The sequence below is a fragment of the Stegostoma tigrinum genome, chromosome 11, assembly GCF_030684315.1.
Source record: "Stegostoma tigrinum isolate sSteTig4 chromosome 11, sSteTig4.hap1, whole genome shotgun sequence".
In the NCBI taxonomy this organism is placed as follows: Eukaryota; Metazoa; Chordata; class Chondrichthyes; order Orectolobiformes; family Stegostomatidae; genus Stegostoma; species Stegostoma tigrinum.
Window position 1 is genome coordinate 55,189,413 of NC_081364.1, and position 20,655 is coordinate 55,210,067.

General features: G+C 41.6%; 1 protein-coding gene across 1 annotated transcript in view; it reads right to left on the minus strand.

Annotated features, from left to right (window-relative positions):
- The window catches only part of apeh (acylaminoacyl-peptide hydrolase), a 70,630-nt gene that overhangs the window by 35,304 nt on the left and 14,671 nt on the right, over positions 1-20,655 (minus strand). Inside the window, exons 3-8 of the mRNA XM_048547280.2 lie at positions 15,739-15,865; positions 14,516-14,606; positions 11,390-11,465; positions 7,642-7,808; positions 4,494-4,631; positions 753-844 (exon numbers count right to left, since the gene is read on the minus strand). Coding sequence (XP_048403237.1) covers positions 753-844; positions 4,494-4,631; positions 7,642-7,808; positions 11,390-11,465; positions 14,516-14,606; positions 15,739-15,865 — 691 coding nt within the window. The remainder of the gene's footprint in view (positions 1-752; positions 845-4,493; positions 4,632-7,641; positions 7,809-11,389; positions 11,466-14,515; positions 14,607-15,738; positions 15,866-20,655) is intronic.

Genomic DNA, 20,655 nt, shown 5'->3' on the forward strand with positions numbered 1-20,655 from the left:
AAAAATCTAAATACATCCAAATTCAGTGGTTCTTCCCTGATTCTGCCACAGTCATGGAGCATGTACAGTGCAGAAAGAGGCACTTTGGCTTATCATAAAACACTGAATTCTTCCAAATATCTGGTATGAATCTTTAGATCATATTTACAACCATTTCCCACAATCAAATAACCAATTCCTTCATCAAGATGCGGTCTAACTGTGCTTTTACAATAAAAATATAGAGCATCCAATCCCAATGACAATATTTTTACAACATACTGTCAAATCTATTTTCACAGTTTTGTCTGCTAGTCCATCATCACCTACAATAGGGTTAAGGTTAATCCTAACTCCCACTCCACATTTATTCAAGGTATTTATCTCTGCTGGAATTCTTAAATAAAACAAAAGGCAAGTGCTCAATGATGTATACATGTACCAAATACTGTAGATATTGCTAGCCCTCCAAACTTATGCGCAACTGATCACTTTTTGACTGGAGGGCATTAACTCAAGCCACACCTATTCTAAACATGCATTTCCACAGTAACTACACATCAAAGTAGGAGCACGAGCCCAACTTGATTCTCATTGTGCAACCTGAGGGCATCACGTTAATTCTAGCATCCTTAATACTAAACCATTGGAGAATAGCAAGCTTAAAGAGCAGGTATGTAACCTGTGACTGTATGATCTGTCTAACAGTAGGCTAGAGAATGTCTTTCTACTTGCTAACAGAATGACAATTTCAATTAGAGGATTTCTCTTACTTTCTGTTGGTGCAGTACACAAGACCTAACCGTTGAGGCTCATGATACCATCCAACAAATATGATTCCAGTGTCATTTGGAGCCCAAAATGCCTGAAATACAAACGTGAAATCGGGGACCAAAGATAAAGCAACATGTTACACAGCAGATTATTTCCAAAACATGACAGTACAACCAACCAGATCACTGAAAATTAGGCTGAAAAGGTGTGGAAAAACAAGTCGAGCCTTAGTTATAGAAGATTACATTTAAGTCCTACTTTGGTCTGAGATTTTAAACTGAAAAAACTAAGTAAAGCAAATGGCTGAATCTCAACTTGCACTGGCCATCAAAACTGCTTACCCATGGCTTCTCGGGCAGAGTTTTCTGATATTGTTGGAAGTCTCAAAAGGAGATTGGATAGGAAAATGAAGTGGATTTCCTCTACAGTGTACCGCATAGAAGCAGACCAATGTTAGCACCAGAAAAGTTTGCAGCCCAAGGTCCTTCTGCAAATAGGATGACTTCCAGTGCTCTTGCTGAATGCCATTTCAAAAGGCTGAGACTTACAGAAGACCTTGTGCTTTTGAGCATCGGAATGTTTTGTTGCCTAGTTGTGGTGTCGGGTCAGTCTGTACTGGTTGGTATGTGTTCTCGTCGGCGAGCCCACAATTAGGCAACAAAATCCTATACATGCTATGAAGACCTAAACAAACAGGACAGATCAACAAAATAGACTTCTTAAGAATGAAGCCCGAAGGAACCAACACACCCAGATTCTACAGCCTCCCTCAAGTGCACAAGCTGCAAGTCCCCCTTAGACCCACAGTCTCCCTACCAGGCACTCCATCACACAGATTAGCCAGAGAAGTACAAAGAAGATTCAAGCACCCAGTCAACAAATCACCCCACTCCATCCACTCAGCCCAAGAATTCCTCAACTCCATCAAAAACATAGAGATAGAGGACGAAGAAACCATGATATCGTTTGATGTCAACGTCCTATCCACATCAATAGACATACCACTAGCAAGGGAAACAATGACAACACTACTTGAACAAGAACATGACCCCAGTGAAACCATCTCCAAGGACACAATGCTTAAAGTACTGGACCTATGCCTGACCACCCACTTCATCTTCAACGGCCAAACATACGAGCAAATCAACGAACACCCATGGGATCGCCTATCTCCTCACACATAGCAGAAGCACGGATGCAAAGACTGGAAAGGACTGCCCTTCCGCAAATCCAACCTAAACTATGAATACACTATGTAGACGACACCTTTGTCAATATTAAACGGGCCAAATTAGAAGAGACACACAAACTCAGAAACAATATCCTCACCGGAATAAAATTCACCACAGAGGAGAAGAACAAACAACTCCCATTCCTGGATGTCATGTTAGAGCGCAAGGCAAATAGGGAAGTGCAAATGAAAGTACACCGAAAAGCCACACACACACAGACCAGATACTGAACTTCAATAGTAACCATCCCAACATACACAAACGAAGCTGCGTGCAAACACTATTTGAAACGGCAACAACACACAGCAGCAACACGGAACTATGCCAAGCGGAGGAGGAATACCTCTTTCAAGTGTTCAAGGATAATGGATATCCAAAGAACTGGGTCAGGAGATGCCTACGCGAATAGAATCAGAAAGATTCTACACGCCCTGACACACTCAGCACACAGTCCTACATCAGGAACACGTCAGAACTCACTACAAGACTTCTACGACCGCTGGGCATCAGAGCGGCACACAAGCCCACATCAACCCTACGACAAGTGCTCACCCTAACTAAAGACCCACTCCCCACCAATGTCATCTACAAGATCTCCTGCAGAGACAATGAAAAACACTACATCGGATAAACAGGGAGAAAACGGACAACAAAAAATACATGATCACCAACTGGCTACAAAAAGACATGACCAACACTAACTCATCTCAATCCACATGAACAAGGAGAACCACGACTTCGACTGGGACAACACCAAGATTCTGGGACAGGCTAGGCAGAGACAAGCACGAGAATTCCTGGAAGCATGGCACTCCACGAAGCATGCTACTAATACACACATTGAAAGCGACTCTATATACATTCCACTACAGAGGAAACTGGAAGTGAGGCAATCCATCGCAACGGACGCCAGAATTTAGAAACCAGGCAGGAAAACACACCAACGCTTCACTGGAGGCTGCACTAAGGATGCTACCAAGCACGGTAACGAAATGTCTGCACAACAACGAGCCAGCTCAGCGAGCAACAAACCTCAACACCCACAACCCGAGCTACAGATCTACTCCAAAACCTGAGAAAAATGGTCTGGCTATGGAAAGAGTGCAAACAAGGTTTACCAGACTGAGTCCTGGGATGGCAGGACAAATTTGTGAAGAGATATTGGATCAGTTAGGACTGTATTCAAAGGATTTTAGAAGAATTGCGGTGGTGGTGTGGGGTTGAGGTGGGCGAAGTCTTATAGAAACTTATAAAATTCTAACAGGACTAGACAGGGTAAATTCAAGAAGATAATCCTGGTCACTGGGGAATCCTGAAAATAGGTCATAGTGTGAAGGCACGAGGTAGGCCATTTAGGGCTGAGATGAGGAGAAATATCTTCACCCAGAGAATAGTTAGCCTAGGGAATTCTCTGTCACCACATGGAGACCAAAACATTTAATGTTTTCAAGGAGTTAGATATAGATCTTAGAGCTAAATAGAATCAAATGGTCTAAGGAGGAAACAAGAACAGGGCAATGATCGCCATGATCATACTGAAAGGTGGAGCAGTAGAGTGGCTGAACGTTCTCCTCCTGCCCCTATTTTCTATGATTCCATGCATTAAGCATAGATTGTTAAGTCTTTCCATATGAATTTAAAGCAGCCATTCTCTATTGTGTGCTTGCACCCCACCAGCAAATAAAAAACTGGCCAATCTCACTTACTTGGGAATGAATCGAGATTAACACTGCAGAATTAAGGAAGTTCAGAATTAAGAAAATATTCCTAGTTATCAAAAAGCAGGCAAAGAAAACAATCATACACAGTCAATTAATCTGCCAAAAATGTCTAAGATTCGACACCAATTGTGGAACAGCACAACTGCAGAGCTGTGGGCAAGATATCAATTTGTCAGCATAGCATGGTTTGTACTTGGAAGACGCAATGCTTGCTTATCTAAATCTAATTCTGGAGTGTTATTTGCTGGCATGTTTACTAATGAGAGATTTACTTTAAAAAATTAAAGTACCATCAAATCTTTGTTTTTAACATTTGCAACAAATTAAGCAGGCTAATGCTCAGTCAATTTTTATTGATGCTATTACAAAAGAATGCAAAATCAGCTTAGAGGTAGCTTGACGTTCATTGATAACAGTAATTTTAAAACATCCTGATAATCTTGGCATGGTACAACACAGAGATTGCAGTTCAACAAAGCGGTAATTATAATAGATGCATTCCCAAATGTTATATTGAAATCAGTTACCAAAATATAACAATTTTTAAAAATGTGAATATTTGCCAAATGCAAAGACAAGTAACTTGTAAAGCTCATACCGAACCTTATGTACTTTCTCTCGGTTTGAACAGAAAAAACTGTAGATCAAGGGTCACGAGAGCTTCTATTGATTTAATAGTTAAGTTTTGCACTTTTTGAGGCAATTTTGGTTAAATTCTGAAACTGAGCAAATTTAAAGATAGAAGCAAAGTGATTAAGTAATATAGGACATGATGTGAAATATAAACCTGTCCAGGGGAAATGTGTTCAGGTATTCCTTCCAGCACAGAGATGTTGTTACTCTCAATATCAAGCACACACAGCACAGGAGTGGTCTTCTTCACGAGAGTTTCTCCCCAGTCCTCCCAATACACAAATTCATCCCCCTGCAGAATAAGAAATAATAAATATGAACACTACCTGGAATTTTACAGAGGGTACAAGCGGATTTGTACAGCCTATCAAAGCTGGCTTATGTTTGTAATATTTCTAATTCCAAAAGGTAATTGAAATCAACAGTATTGAAAAAGCTTTACTGGAGGATCAGTACTGCAGGGTAAACAAAGCAGTATAACTCCATATACTACAGGATTCATTAACCTTATTTCTTCCAATTGACATTGTATCTGGCCCTTTTCTGTATCATATTCATTTACAGTCAAAATAATATCCAACAATTCTTCATTTCTGGTGCAATTTTAAATAACCTTGAGTCAATAATGGAAGCAGATGTTCAAATAAATTAAGTTCAAGATCAAGTAAAATGTGCTGGTTTAATGATGCACTACATAACATTTAGATGTTGTCATCACTCATGAAGCTCCAGAGATTTTCCACATTACTTGGTGCTTTATTTTTGAGCAGATGTGTAAATTCTGATGCATATCCAAAAAGGAATGTTGTGGAGTTTATAACACATGATCTTCAGTGAAGTTATTATACAATAGCAACAAAAACCAACACGCAAAGTTCTGTTTTGTTAAAGCCTTTTCATGCGTAAAGCTGTAACCAACAAGTCAATCTTTTGGGGAGTGATCCTTTGTAATTAAACAATAAAGTTATTAATATCTGACATCATAGGGTTATTAATTCCTAACTGATATCTGGCTAATTGTTATGCATGTGGCAAAATCTAACCAATTATTGTTTTCAAACTGGCCTTCAATACTCTCCCCTAAGTTAATCGCCCCACTTATTGCTCATTCACTCACTTAAACACCGAAGTTGATTTGGTCAGTCAATGAGTTCTCAATTAAGTACGAGGATAGTTCTTGAAAGCACTGGGTTGTAAATCTAATTGAAGTTGCTTCCGCTCAGTTTAAGCGATTAATGAAACATCAATTTGAATAGACTCATTTATTGACGACCTTAATTTCAAACATGGTCCACTTACAAAACTAACCTGACTTCCATTGGAGAAGTATTGGGAAAGAACATGATCCCAGTTTCAAATGTTGAAACAGTGATGTTCCTTGGTTAACTAATACAAGTCGTCATCCGAGCAGAAGATACTGATGCAAGATTGTCCTTTTAAAAGTGTGGTGTGAATTTTTGCTCACAAAAGCAAACATGGAAGAATAGATTGCAATTAAAAATTTATGTTGCAGTGGTTTATTTTTGTATATTGAAGACAGACTAACTGGTTTCCCTGAATGGCTCAAGCTGCCTGAAGACAAAATAGCTAAATCACACCAACTTTCTGACTATAATTGCAATTAGTACTTAATTAACTACTCTTAGCTGAAGTAGCAGTATTAGTGTTACAACACGGTGCAGCACTTGCTTTTGAAGGATTAGAAAAAAATCTGTTCCAGTTACTTGCAGCCACGTCCATGCATCCTGTTTCTAAATGGTCAGAGGAAGACAAGATTTGGTATCCAAAATATACAAATAGCCTTCAAAAGATCCCACAAGAACAACCACTTGAAAACAATAGCAAATATCAAGATAGTCATGGCTTGCAGAAGCCAAGAAAAGAAAAATGGAGGAAGGGTCACAATACATTGTAAATAGTAAAGCTAATACAAAGCCAATCTACATTAAGATCATAAGCTTTTCATTTACGGAATCCAGTCTCCCGAGACAAGCAAAACAAGGCCGATTAAAAAGAAAGTACTGGAAAAGATCTGCAGGTCTGGCAGCATCTGTAGGGAGGGAAACAGAATTAAGATTTCAAATCCAGGGACTTACTTTTTGAAACTGAATAGAGGTGGGAATCTGAGATAACAAGTTGTAGAGCTGGATTTACACAACAGGTCAAGCAGCTTCAGAGGAGCAGGAAGGCTAATGTTTTGGGCCGACACCCTTCTTCAGAAATGGGGGAGAGGAATGGGGTTCTGAAATAAATAGGGAGGGGGGGGTAGATAGAAGATGGATAGAGGAGAAGATAGGTGGAGAGGATACAGACAGGTCAAAGAGGTGGGGATGGAGCCAGTAAAGGTGAGTGTAGGTGGGGAGTTAGGGAGGGGATAGGTCAGTCCAGGGAGGACGGTCAGGTCAAGGGGGCGGGATGAGGCTAGTACGTAGTGGATGGGGGTGGGGCCTGAGGGCAGGGGTTAGGTGGGAGGAAGGACAGGTTAGGGAGGTGGAGACAGGCTGGACCGGTTTTGGGATGCGGTAGGGGCAGGGGAGATTTTGAAGCTTGTGAAGTCCACATTGATACCATTAGGCTGCAGGGTTCCAAGTGAAATATGGAGGTGTTGTTCCTGCAACCTTTGGGTAGCATCGTTGTGGCACTGCAGGAGGCCCAAGATGGACATGTCATCTGAGGAATGGGAGGGGGAGCTGAAGTGGTTTGTGACTGGGAGGGGCCGTTGTTTAGTGCAAACCGAGCACAGGTGTTCCACAAAGGGCTCCCAAGCCTCTGCTTGTTTTCAATCTGGTGGGTTTTAGGCTGTACAAAAAAAAACAGAAGTCAGGACAAACAGAACAAAAGCAAAGGTCAAGGGCGAGGGGGAGTAGAAATCACAGGTGGCATGGAACAGTGAAAGAAGTGTTGTTTCTTTTTAAGAACTAACCTTCAGAAATCATCAACTATCGAAACTTCAAACATTATATTAAACACAACAGGCTATAACAGTAGTTCTATTTTGGACCTCTCTTATCCGGCACTCCTCCATAGACTGTCCTCTCCAAGGACATTGTTCCTTCTCTCCTGACACCAGTACTTTCAGAATTAAATGTCAAAAGTTATTCGTAATATCAGGGCAAGTCTCTGTTAAAAGGCACTTTCACACCTAACAGCTATGATACTTGACAGGTTCATAACACAACATTACTTCAAAACCTAAACCATTTCACTGAAACACACTCCCCTGTCTAAATGCTAATCTTCCTGAATTCACATGTGACAATGGGTGTTGCATCAGCTGCCTGGAGAGAAGAACAGTACTGTACTTTCACAGGCTTCTCCTGCTTCTCTGGTTTGATGCTGTCATCTTCCTCTTCATTCACACCGAGCTCTGGTTTAGCTTGGAAGAAGGATTCCGCTTTGGGTTTCTTCTTTTCAGCAACATACAGAATGTGAGTCTCTGAATGAGACCACACAAGGCAGCCAAAGTGATCTGATGAGGGAAAGAGAAAAAGAACATAAAGAATAATAATTAAAGAACATTACAGTACAGAAAGTCCTGGAAGTAACACATTCAAGAATCACAAAGGGTCCAAGACTTCCTGAAATGACTAATGTCCAGTCAAAATAATACAACTGGCGCAAAATCAGAAATTGCTGGAAGAACTGAGCAGGTCTGGCAGCATCTATGAAAAGAAAGCATAGTTAACACTTTGGGTCTAGTGACTCTTCTTCAGAACTGATTGTCACAAGGAAAAGATTATATATATATATGGGGTCAGCGGGGGCGGGGGAAAAAATAAACTCACAGTTGGGCAGACAAAGGAATGGGTAAGAGTCAGCCTGGGAGAATGAATAGCTACTGATGGGGACCATTAGTGGTGGATAGGGAGAGCCTTTTTTCTAGGATGGTGACGGCGAGCACGAGGGGACATAGCTTTAAATTGAGGGGTGAAAGATATAGGACAGATGTTAGAGGTGGTTTCTTTACTCAGAGTAGGAAGGGAATGGAACGCTTTGCCTGCAACGCTAGTATATTCGCCAACTTTAGGAACATTTAAGTCGTCATTGGATCAGCATATGGACGTACATTAAATAGTGTAGGTTAGATGGGCTTCAGATCAGTATGACAGGTCGGCACAACATCGAGGGCCAAAGGGCCTGTACTGTGCTGTAATGTTCTATGTTCTAAGTTAACCCATGTGATGACAAAAGATCTGGTGTGTGGAGATTGGATACGCACATGTGAGAAGGTGCTCGAGCCCTAAAATTATTGAACTTGTTGTTCAATCCAGAAGGTTGCAGGGTTCAAAGTTGGTGAAAACATCAATTGCTGTATTTTGTATTAGTTCCAAAGGCTAAGGTTCACTGTTCTCTGACTCTTGCCAAGAAGGTCGTGGTGAGGGCTAGCAGGTAAATGTTGATCACTGCAGATGGAGGAAGAGGCTAACATAGAAAAAGACATGTGTAGCGCTGGAAATGATGGGGAGAAGAGAAAGTGTGGTCCCTTGAACTGCTACAAGAGGTTCAAAGACCTCATCAGGCCTAACGAAGATCAGTGGCATGATTTTTTAGTTGCAAAACCCCACAACACTTACTTGCCAAGTATTCTCTTGGACAGTTCTCCTTACATAAACACATCTTGCAGTTCCACTCATTCCTCTCCCCAGTTGCACTTTTTCCATGCTGAAGCCAAATACAAGTACTCAACTGCCATCTCATGACCATACCTCATAGACACCACCTGCAAATGTTCCCATTCTATCCTCTCCATGCAATCTATCATTCATACGCCTAACACTCGAGCTTTCTCTTTGCAGAGCAGAGGGTAGAACTTTAGGCAGAAACAGGCTTGGGATGACACTCCAGTCAAAATACAACCTATATGAAAACAAAATCTCAGGATGGAAAAATGCATGCATTAAGTGATGGAGGGATGGGAGTCCCGGATACTTGGTGATAGCATTAACAATCCTGCCTTTTAGCACATCACAATCACTTATTGAATTGCTATCATAGCTGATGAACATCAACAGAATGTTGACTTCGGATTCTTCTCCAACATCAGTTCTAAGTCACGTCATCCATAGTCCAAGAAAAGTCCATCAAATGTAACACAGGAGCTAGGGTGGTAAAAACTAAGGAGTCCAGGCGGGATTGTGCATTCTGAAGAAGTGTTTTCACAAGACTGGCGTACAACTTGACCAACTGAGATCCATTCATCTCCAAGGCCTACACTGGTCATAATTAGATTGTCGCATGGTGAAGCACGCATCACGAGTGAGCAGGATTCTACTATGGAAGCAAGAGATAGGAGTGGACCATCCCTAGTGGAGGATACAAAACAGATGAAGCTATCTCAGCTAGATATAGATGCTGAACAAGGATCATCCAAGACAAGAACAATTCTAGATCAGAAAATGTGGCATCCATCTCAAATAAAGTTGAAGTCTAGAATCTCTGAGTACGATTTTCTGATATTTTTTCAAGGCACGGGTGCAAACCATGGAGAAAACTTGCCTGATCATCTGCCAACAGCTCACTAAGAGTTGCCAGCCAAAGGCCATCACCTTCAGGGTCTTAAAAGTCCTTTGCCTACGTGGATCTAGAAGGCAAATCATCTTTACCTACTGGTCAAGAGATGGGTGCTGTAGGGAGTAGATACTCTGAGGCAAGGTTAGAAGGTATATTTCAAAGGCCAGACACGTGACCCAAAACAATGCATTCAATTTCTCCCAAATGAAGACAATTCGAGACCACACCCCCTGCCTCCGGCTTCACCAGCCAAATTGGACAGCAGGTCACCATAGTTTCCCAGCTGGGCAAACTTGCAACCTATCCAACTGATGAGGTGGCAAATGATTGGGGAGAAGGTGAATTAAGGCCCTTAAGTGCCCTTTCATTGTCAAAGCACAAACAATTAGCATCTTTAAGAGCTCAAAATCCCCAGTGGACCTTCTCGCCCAGCACTTAAATGGTGAACTGGTGAAAAGGGGATAAGAATCTCTTCAGGACCAACTCGCCCAATTATTTCCCCTTCTTGCCAACTCATTATTTTCATGGAGCAGAAAGTTCCACCCGTGATTCTCTCATTTAAAAGGTGAAGAGCTTTCTTCAACATCATGGTATAGTAGCTGATAATGGAAATATTTGATGTTGACGTGGATTGCCTGAAATGCAAAATGCTCCATTTCACAGCACTGACAACTCTCACTGTGGAAAAAATATTCACAACAAAAGCAAAATTAAAAATTTCGAACATCTTTTGCCGAACTGTTGATATTATTGTTTATTAAATATAAATCACCTCACCACATATTGCCACTCAGCAGTATTAAGATCCATATTTCTCAAGAAATCCACAGTTGTAATGGACTTGGAAATAACATAATTCACAGTTGTGATGAAGCTTAATGCATGTTACAAGCTCCATGTCAACATTGAATCTTGCAAAGCATAGGCTCTTATTCCTTGACTGGAACATGATAAGACCTACATTGACGAAACAAAATTTTGTACAAAGTTCATTTGGAATGTAAGGCTGTCAGATCTAAGAGAATGCACAATAGGATAGCTGCTGCTTTTTCTAAAATAAAACAGTAATTTTCTCCTGAGATAACGAGGTGTTTAGCCGGATGAACACAGCAAGCCAGGCAGCATCAGAGGAGCTGGAAAGCTTACATTTCGGCTCTCGACACTTCTTCGGAAATGGGGGAGGGGGAGGGGATTTGGGTCTAGATCTAAAACGTCAGCTTTCCTGCTCCTCGGCCTGCTGTGTTCATCCAGCTCTACACCTTGTTATCTCAGGTTCTCCAGCACTGGCAGTTCCCACTATCTCTGTAGTAATTTTCTCCTGCTTTTTCTTTCCATTTCTCCCAAGTCATAGATGCAAATTTATAATACCTAAAGCTAAATCCGACTCTGTCATTGTCTGCTTTTGCTGAATATATAAGAGAACAAATTTATTTAACTTCCTGTATGCAAAGAATGGTATACACTACTGGTCTCAAAGAATACACAGAACAAAGCATTATTTTTTGGGAAAAATATCACTGATTCCAAATATAGTCTTACCATCTTCATACACCTTGCCATGCTTGTCAAGTGCAGTCAGGTTAATACTCTTCTCCTTGGAGTTTTTATTCCAGATCTGAAAGTGCAATCAGAGTGCAGGCAACAACAGACAGAAGTTCAATAATTGTAATAAATACAGTTTCAAATCCAAATCAATACACTGCCCTCTTCACAGAATTAACATGGCTTGCAAATATGGTCGAGAAAGTTTTTTTTTAAACACAAGTAGTTGGGATCTGGAATGCATTGCTGGAAATGCTGTAGATACAAAAGTCAATTGGGGCAGTCAAGGGGGCATGTAATCACCCAATGTGTGAAGGTGCAAAGAGTCAAATGACACAAAATCATAATGCTTGCTGCATAGCCAATGTAGGACCATGGACCGAAAGGCCTCCTTCTGTGTGCAACAATTCTAAGAATGGGAAGATGAAAGCAAAAGTTTCTAAATAAATTTTGGTTTACAAAACTTCAGAAAAATAATGCAGCATAAGCTACCCAAGGAGTGATCACAGATGATGATTTCAGTCAGTTTCAAGTAACACCATTGGGTCCGAAGACAGAATAATAAAAGAAATATCAGAAAATGACCGAGCATCAGCTTAAAAATCGATGGAAAACTGCAGAAAAGATGCATGTTATTTTTCACAAGCCACTAGCACCATGGTCTAATTCAAGGAATGAAAGTGGATTGTTTAGAAAATATCATTGATGGGATGAGGGCATCACTGGCTAGGCAGCATTTATTGCCCATCCCTAATTGCCTAGAGGGCAGTTAACTATCAACCACATTGCTGTAGGTTTGGAGTCACATGTAGGCCAGACCTGGTAAGGATGGCTGTTTCCTTCCCCTCAAGGACATCAGTGAACCAGATCGGTTTTTCCTGACAATCTACAATGCATTATGGTCATCATTAGACTTTTATTTCCTGATGTTCTGTTACTGAATTTAAATTCAAAATTGCAAAGGTGGGATTCAGACCCAAATGCCTGGACCGTTCCTGCGTCTCTGGATTTACAGTCCAGTGATAACGTCACTAGGTCATCGCTTCCCCAAAGAAGCTCCTCTAGTTCAGCAATGTGTCCCTCTGATTAGCTGTTGTTGCCGTGTGCTGGTGCCGTTGTCTCCTCCCTTGCAGACACGTGACTCCGTCAAGACCACTGGTCCCACGTGGACTGGTTTGGTTCTCTAAGGGGCACCCCTTTTGCTGAGACACAGCGACCAGCTAGTCCACGTCTCCCCTAGACTAGTTCATCCTTAGTATGTACCATATATAACAATGGTCCTGTTTTGAGCCACCACCACCACTTGGATGCATTTTTCCAGACATATAATGTTGAGTCAACACGGTCTCTCCTTTTGGAATACCGTCAACTTTGAGCTTCCCATCCTTCTAGCCAGTTGTCCTCCTTGGTTTTGCTCCACCCCATCTCTGGTCTCTTCCAGCGACAGTAAGTCAAACATGGTTCTCAGCTGGCAGCTGAATATTAAGAATGCAGTGAAAACTGGATCATCACGTGCGATGTGTTCCTATACATGCTGAGGAACTTGTTGATTTGCCATCCTAGTGATCCCACCGCTTTTGAAGCCTTTAAGGTCTGCTTCAGTGTTTGAACAAATCTCTCCATCTGGTAACCCACTTAATATTTGATCCACGGCCCACTGAAACAGAGCCGGCACTGACAGGATGCCAAAAGGAAGTCACTTGTAGTGGAAAAGGCGCCCTCATGTGTCACTGTCGGCAGCAGCTGAGACTCCTTTGCAACTCCTATCCGTGGGTAGGCCTGCAACAGATCCATTTCTGGAAATTTCTTTTCCTTTGAAGACCTCTTTGTACTTGGCCAGGCTCATTTGAAAACTCATGTTCAATCTTAATTTTTGTGACAAGGAGGGTCCAAATAATGCAAGGTATTCACCTTTAACTACATAGTTACTGCATACTACATTTTTCCTGCCACTCGAGTTTAGTAACTGTTCGCAGCGCAAGGCCCCTCAACAAACGATCTCCACACTGGCCACTCCTTCAACAGCTTTTGTGATAGTGCACCATTCCTCCCTGGCACTGCCTGCAGCCCATGTCCCCTTGTAACCACTCTCCTCAACGATACTGCTAGCTACCAGGTGCATAGTCTTTTCTTCAGTCATCAGCTCAAGTACCCTGGTGTGGACCCGGTGTCCTCTTGTAACTACTTCCCTAAATGTTACCTCCTTACACTGTTTTTGAAGTCCAGGCAACATCTCCTCTGGACCAAAAAAAAATGGCATTTGCATGCAACTAGTGGGCTGGATCCCACTCTCATCGCCAGTTATGTTGGTGGTTTGGTTGGAACCAGGAATTCTGTATCAGGTAGATGTGATAATTGTGAACAGGAACCTATTAATGACGCTCAAACCTCCACAGCTGGTTCTAGACGACACTCAAGCTCCAACGCTCGGGACTACCTAACCAACTGTCTTGAAGGGACTGCACCCCTACCCGTCCACTCTACAAGGCTCAAATCAGCAGGTTGATGGAATACTCCCCTCTTTCCTGGATGGGTGCAGCTACAACACTAAGTTTGCAACTATCCAGGAAAAAGCAGCCCAGTTGGTTGGCATACGATTCGTTACTTTGAACATTCACACCCTTGACCACCAATGCACAGTAGTAGCAGCAGTCTGTGCATCAATAAGATGTACTGCAGTAACTCACCAAGGTTCCTTTGAAGACAGCTACCAAACCCACAACCTCCACCATCTAGAAGGGCAGATACATGGAAACACCCATACCATCTACAAATTCCCCTGCAAGTCATATATCATCCTGATTCCTTAAGGTCACTGGGTCAGAATTAATATTCCCTCCAAGGTGCAGGCTCAGAGGTCCAGCTAAACAGCGATCAGCGTTGCTAATACAGGACTTACAGAAATGAAATTTCAGCTTGAAAATATTTGAAGAATACATAATAAACAAAGGTCATTTGAAGAATAATTTTTACTACAGTAACAAATGCACATGAAAAAGTTTTCACTCTTGGCTGCTCGTCAAATAGACCAATGCTCCACATTCAGTTTCAATGCCTTTCAGAGGTAGGGGTTGAGGCATAAGCAACTATAAACTAAGTGATAACTTGTGGTTACAAACTTACTTCCAGAAATTGCTTCTCCTCTCCCTTCTTGTTAGTGTGCTCACGGAGAACAGCTTTTAAAAATCCAGATGGAGACTCTTTGCTTAATAGCCTACAGAAGAAAGATACTGTAATTGCACTGCACATTTTTAGTTTGAGTGTAACCACATCAGGATTGCAAATAACAATACACTAAGTAGATGGTTATGTTTGTTGAAGAGTAAACATAGGACAGGCTTAGGAATTAATGAATGGGAGTCTGCTCTGCCACTCAACAAGATCATGACTGATTTGCATCCCAATTCCACCTACGTTTTTCAGCTGAATTTTCCTCAATCCTCTTGGTTAGCAAAATCTTTATCAGTCTTAGATTTTAAAATCATCAACTGAACTTTTTTTTTGTTTGAGGGAAAGTTCTACAATTTCCTGTGAAAAAGTGCTCCTTACCTTTTCTCTTGAACAATCTTGTTTTGATTTTAAGGCTTCATTCCCTTGTTAGACCCCTCTGCTGACATGAAATGTTTATCTCAATCCAAACTATAAATTTCTTTCAAAGTCCTAAAAACCTAAAGGAAGTGACCCTTTATCCTTCTAGATTCCAGTGAATCTACTCTCTGTTTATAATTTAATCCTTGAAAGCACTGAAAAATTCTATCTTATCTATGCTACATACCTTCCAAGGCCACACTCTTTTTCTTGTGCTCAGAACCGTACACAGTACACCAGACATTGTTTAACCAGAAGTCTGTAACTAAAGCCAAATAGGTTTCCTTTCGCATTCTAGATCTCCACATTTGACGTTTAATATTCATTTTCCCTTTTGTACCTGATCACAACATTTAGATGATCCGTGTATACTGACTTCACACTCTCTTTGGAACCCTATCTTTTCATGATTTAGAAATACTCAGGTGAATCCTTTGTCACACTCAACTGCACTGGAATTAATCCACCAGTTTTGTCTACTCATTTCATCTATCAATGTCTCTTTGTAATTTTATGCTCCATCCTATGGTATCCAACATGCAATGTTTGCATCATTGAATGTAGGATCTTTAAACAATGTGGGGGGTGGGGGTGCGCGCGGGGAGTGTGCTTAAGTGATGGGCATGTTGGTACCTTAAAGTCACCTCGTTTAGTTAGCTCAGTAAGGATCTACTTGAGCTGATGCCTCAAATGCTCATCAAACCTTCAGAGCTCTAAAAAGGTGGAGCAGTTAATGGACAAATACATATTTTACTTACTCGCCCTGCAGCTCTGTGCAGTTTCCAGAAGGGCCTGTGTACACAATAGAATCCTCATCATAGAACATGATATATTGTCGGCAGAATTTGACCTTCTCTGCTCGTTCCAGATCTCGCTGAGACCATTCTGGAACGAAAAAAATTTGAAGTCTTAACGCACTGAACATTCCATGCATGGTACTTTATTAAGAATGCAATTTTGCATTTGGTCAATTAATATTTATTTAATTCTGTTTCTCAGATGAAACTATATTGGGATGGGTAATTTTAGAAATGAACACAGCTGCAGTACATTTAGTAGGAGGCTGAGCTGGAGGTAAAACAACTTAATATTGTTATATGTTTATGTAGAATATTTTTAGAGGGACTTGTACAATTTTGGTGATGATTAAAATTTAGATATAGAGCAATATTCTTAAAAGAGAATGCTAACAAAATGCCTTCAGAAACAGATATTAGAGAGCTAAACGATGAAATGAATATCGATAGGCAGAATGCACCAGAAACTTGGTTATTCTTAGATTTAATAAGTCACATACTCTGATAGCATACATCCCAGTTTTCTAAAAGAAATGCGAGTAGAGATCTCAAAGGGACTTGCAATAATTTTCCAAAATTCAATAGATATGGTTGAGAATCAGGAAGTGGCCAACTGGACACCTTCTTTCAAGGATGCAAACAGCTTCCTTGAAATAACAGGACAGTCTGTTTAACACAAGTTGTGGGAAGGTTTTAGAAACAATTATCAGGAGAAATAATTCATGGACATTTGTAGAGATTCTAATTAATTAAAAGACATGAAAACAGAAAATGCTGGAGAAACTCAGCAGATTTGGCAGTATCTGTTAAGTGAGGTCAGTGACTCTTCTTCAAATCTGGCCTTGAAATGGTAATAGAACATAGAACAATACAGCACAGAACAGGCTCTTTGGCCCTTGATGTTGCGCCGATCTGTGACCTAATCTAAGCCCCTCCCCCTACACTATCCCATCATCATCCATATGCTTATCCAAGGACTGTTTAAATGCCCCTAATGTGGCTGAGTTAACTACATTGGCAGGCAGGTCCTTCCATGCCCTTACCACTCTCTGAGTAAAGAACCTGCCTCTGACATCTGTCTTAAATCTACCACCCCTCAATGCCCCCTTGTACAAGCTGAAGTCATCATCCTCCAAAATAGACTCTCACTCTATCTAATCCTCTGATCATCTTGTACATCTCTATTAAATCCCCTCTTAGCCTTCTTCTCTTCAATGAGAACAGACCCAAGTCCCTCAGCCTTTCTTCATACAGCCTTCACTCCAGACCAGGCAACATCCTGATAAATCTCCTCTGCACCTTTTCCAATGCTTCCACATGTAATGGGGTGACCAGAACTGCACGCAATATTCCAAGTGAGGCCACACTAGCGTTTTGTACAGTTGCAGCATGACATCATGGCTCCGGAACTCAATCCCTCTACCAATAAAACCTAACACACTGTAAGCCTTCTTAACAGCACTGTCAACCTGGGTGGCAACTTTCAGGGATCTATGTATATGGACACCAAGATCCCTCTGCACATCCACACTACCAAGAATCTTTCCACTGACCCAGTATTCTGCCTTCCTATTATTCTTCCCAAAGTGAATCACCTCACATTTATCTGCATTGAACTCCATTTGCCACCTTTCGGCCCAATTCTGCAGTTTATCCAAGTGTCCCTGCAACCTGCAACATTCTCCCACACTATCCACCACTCCACCAACTTTAGTGTCATCTGCGAACTTACAACCCATCCACCTATGCCTGCATCCAAGTCATTTTTATAAATCATGGTAACATGATTTTCCCTTCACAGATGCTGCCAAACCTGCTGAGTTCCTCCAGCAATTTTTTTTTTGTTTGCTTCAGATCGCCAGAATCCATAGTTCTTTGTTTTACTTCATTTGTAAAAGGCAGAATGTTGGATTACATGTTTGACTAAAGTTTATTTAATTATTTGCTGAAATAACAGAAGGGCATGTAGTGGACACTGTCCATTTGGATTTTAAGACAGTGTTTAACAAAGTACCAGACAAAAGACTGATTAGTAAAATTAAGCCTTAGGGAACATGAAGCTCAACGTCAACTTGGATTAAACAAATTGGCTAAACATTGAAAACAACAGGTTGTAGTCATTGCTGATTTTCAGACAGGAGGTTAGTAGATAATGGTGTTAGTCAGTGCTAGGCATGCTGCCTTTTTGGATGCACATAAATGATTTGGATATTGAAGCAGAGAGGAATGTTTCAAAATTTGCCAATCAAACCAGATTTGGAGGTCTAACAAACTGTACTATCAACAATAACGCAGGTAGGCCAGCGGAATGGGCAGGCAAGTGATGAATGGAATATAATATAGTGATTTGATGCATTTTGACTGAAGGGATACGGACAGCGATGTGGACTCAATGGTACAACTCTGAAGAATGACGTGCACAGAAGAACCTAGGTTCACGATCATAATTCTTGGAAACTGGGAGGAAACTGAAGAATGATTTGCTGACTCTTAATCAAGTTCTTGTTTCAGTCTCAAAGATAAGATGGTCATTTACGTCATGAACAATATCTTTTGGACTTGGATGCATTTTATTTTGTGTTCTGCTCAACTTGGCTGCAGCCTTTGAATAGTCCACTACACCATCCTCCTTTAACACCTGTCCTGTCCTGTCCAGCCAAATAGGATTGTTCTTGCCTGGTTCAGTCTTATCAAATAGTACCCAGAGCATTTCCAATAATTACATCTTTTTCCATGTAATCTGATTTCATTGCTTCTGGAATCCACTACCCCCTTGATAATATCATTCTTATTCCACATGTATGCTGGCACTCAATCATTCCACTACCTTTCTCAAAACTCATCACTGACACTGTTTTCCTGCCTTTGTCACTTCAACACTTCTGATGACTGAATCCTTACATAGCCAATGCCATCTCCAGGCTTTTGTTTCAATGCTCTCCTGTCAAACGTCCTGCACTCCAAATCCAAAAACATTACTTTATTCCATTTGCTGCCTAAATATTAACTGGTCCTGCTCAGTAATTGCTGAACGAAACTGGCTCTCCCATTCCTCCAAAATTTTAACTTTAAAGTTGATTATTACATCCATGGTCTCATCCTCTAACTGAAAAAACCTGGCTTTCTCTGCATTGAGTCCTTTCATTCCTCCACTGGCAGCCATCTCTGCAATCATCTGGGCTCTTAGCTCTGAAATTCCTTTTTAAAACCTCTCCAATGTTTCTCCCTTGAAATGATCACTGCTTTAACCAGTTAATTTGCCCTGTTATGCCCCTCTTTGATTTGGCAACAATTTTTGCTTAATTACATTGCTTTCAAGTACTCTGGATGCTGATCTGCATGGAGGCTATTTTCTAAGTGCAAATAATTATGTTTGCTGGAAGTGGAAGGTGGCAGGCTCCATGAGACAGAATGTGTTTAATGCATCACTCGTTATCTTGCACTCTACTGATACAGCCTCACTGCAAATGTGCTCTCTTGATTAGACACACAGATAAAGTAAAATGGCTTAAAGGAATTCAGTAAAAGATGAGTAAAATTGTTATTTCTGAGCATAGGGTAAATATAATCTGAAATACTGAATGCTCTAGTTCCTCCTTCAAATGTTGTAGAGTACTAAATAATGTTGATAAAGAATATCTGTTAGCACGATGAAAACTTAAAGTTGCTGACTATATTCTGATCTGACCATAATGTATTCTCAACTACAAAGGTAAAATATTTCTGAAGAACAGTCATATTGGATTCCAAATATTAATATTGTTTTTCTGTCCACAGGTGCTGCCAGATCTTTTGAGTATCTCCAGCATTTTCTGATTTTATTTTAGATTTCAGGCTTTTGTAATATTAGTTGAGTATAAAATTACAAAACCGTTTCTCTCTAAAACAGACAGCGTTATTCCATTCGAGATAATGGGAACTGCAGACGCTGGAGAATTCCAAGATAATAAAATGTGAGGCTGGATGAACACAGCAGGCCAAGCAGCATCTCAGGAGCACAAAAGCCGACGTTTCGGGCCTAGACCCTTCATCAGAGAGGGGAATGGGGAGAGGAAGCTGGAATAAATAGGGAGAGACGGGGAGGCGGACCGAAGATGGAGAGTAAAGAAGATAGGTGGAGAGAGTATAGGTGGGGAGGTGGGGAGGGGATAGGTCAGTCCAGGGAAGACGGACAGGTCAAGGAGGTGGGATGAGGTTAGTAGGTAGCTGGGGGTGCGGCTTGGGGTGGGAGGAAGGGATGGGTGAGAGGAAGAACCGGTTAGGGAGGCAGAGACAGGTTGGACTGGTTTTGGGATGCAGTGGGTGAGGGGGGAAGAGCTGTGCTGGTTGTGTGGTGCAGTGGGGGGAGGGGACGAACTAGGCTGGTTTAGGGATGCAGTAGGGGAAGGGGAGGAGATTTTGAAACTGGTGAAGTCCACATTGATACCATATGGCTGCAGGGTTCCCAGGCGGAATATGAGTTGCTGTTCCTGCAACCTTCGGGTGGCATCATTGTGGCAGTGCAGGAGGCCCATGATGGACATGTCATCTAGAGAATGGGAGGGGGAGTGGAAATGGTTTGCGACTGGGAGGTGCAGTTGTTTGTTGCGAACTGAGCGGAGGTGTTCTGCAAAGCGGTCCCCAAGCCTCCGCTTGGTTTCCCCAATGTAGAGGAAGCCGCACCGGGTACAGTGGATGCAGTATACCACATTGGCGGATGTGCAGGTGAACCTCTGCTTAATGTGGAATGTCATCTTGGGGCCTGGGGTAGGGGTGAGGGAGGAGGTGTGGGGACAAGTGTAGCATTTCCTGCGGTTGCGGTTCCCCTGCAACACCTCCGCTCAGTTTGCAACAAACAACTGCACCTCCCAGTCGCAAACCATTTCCACTCCCCCTCCC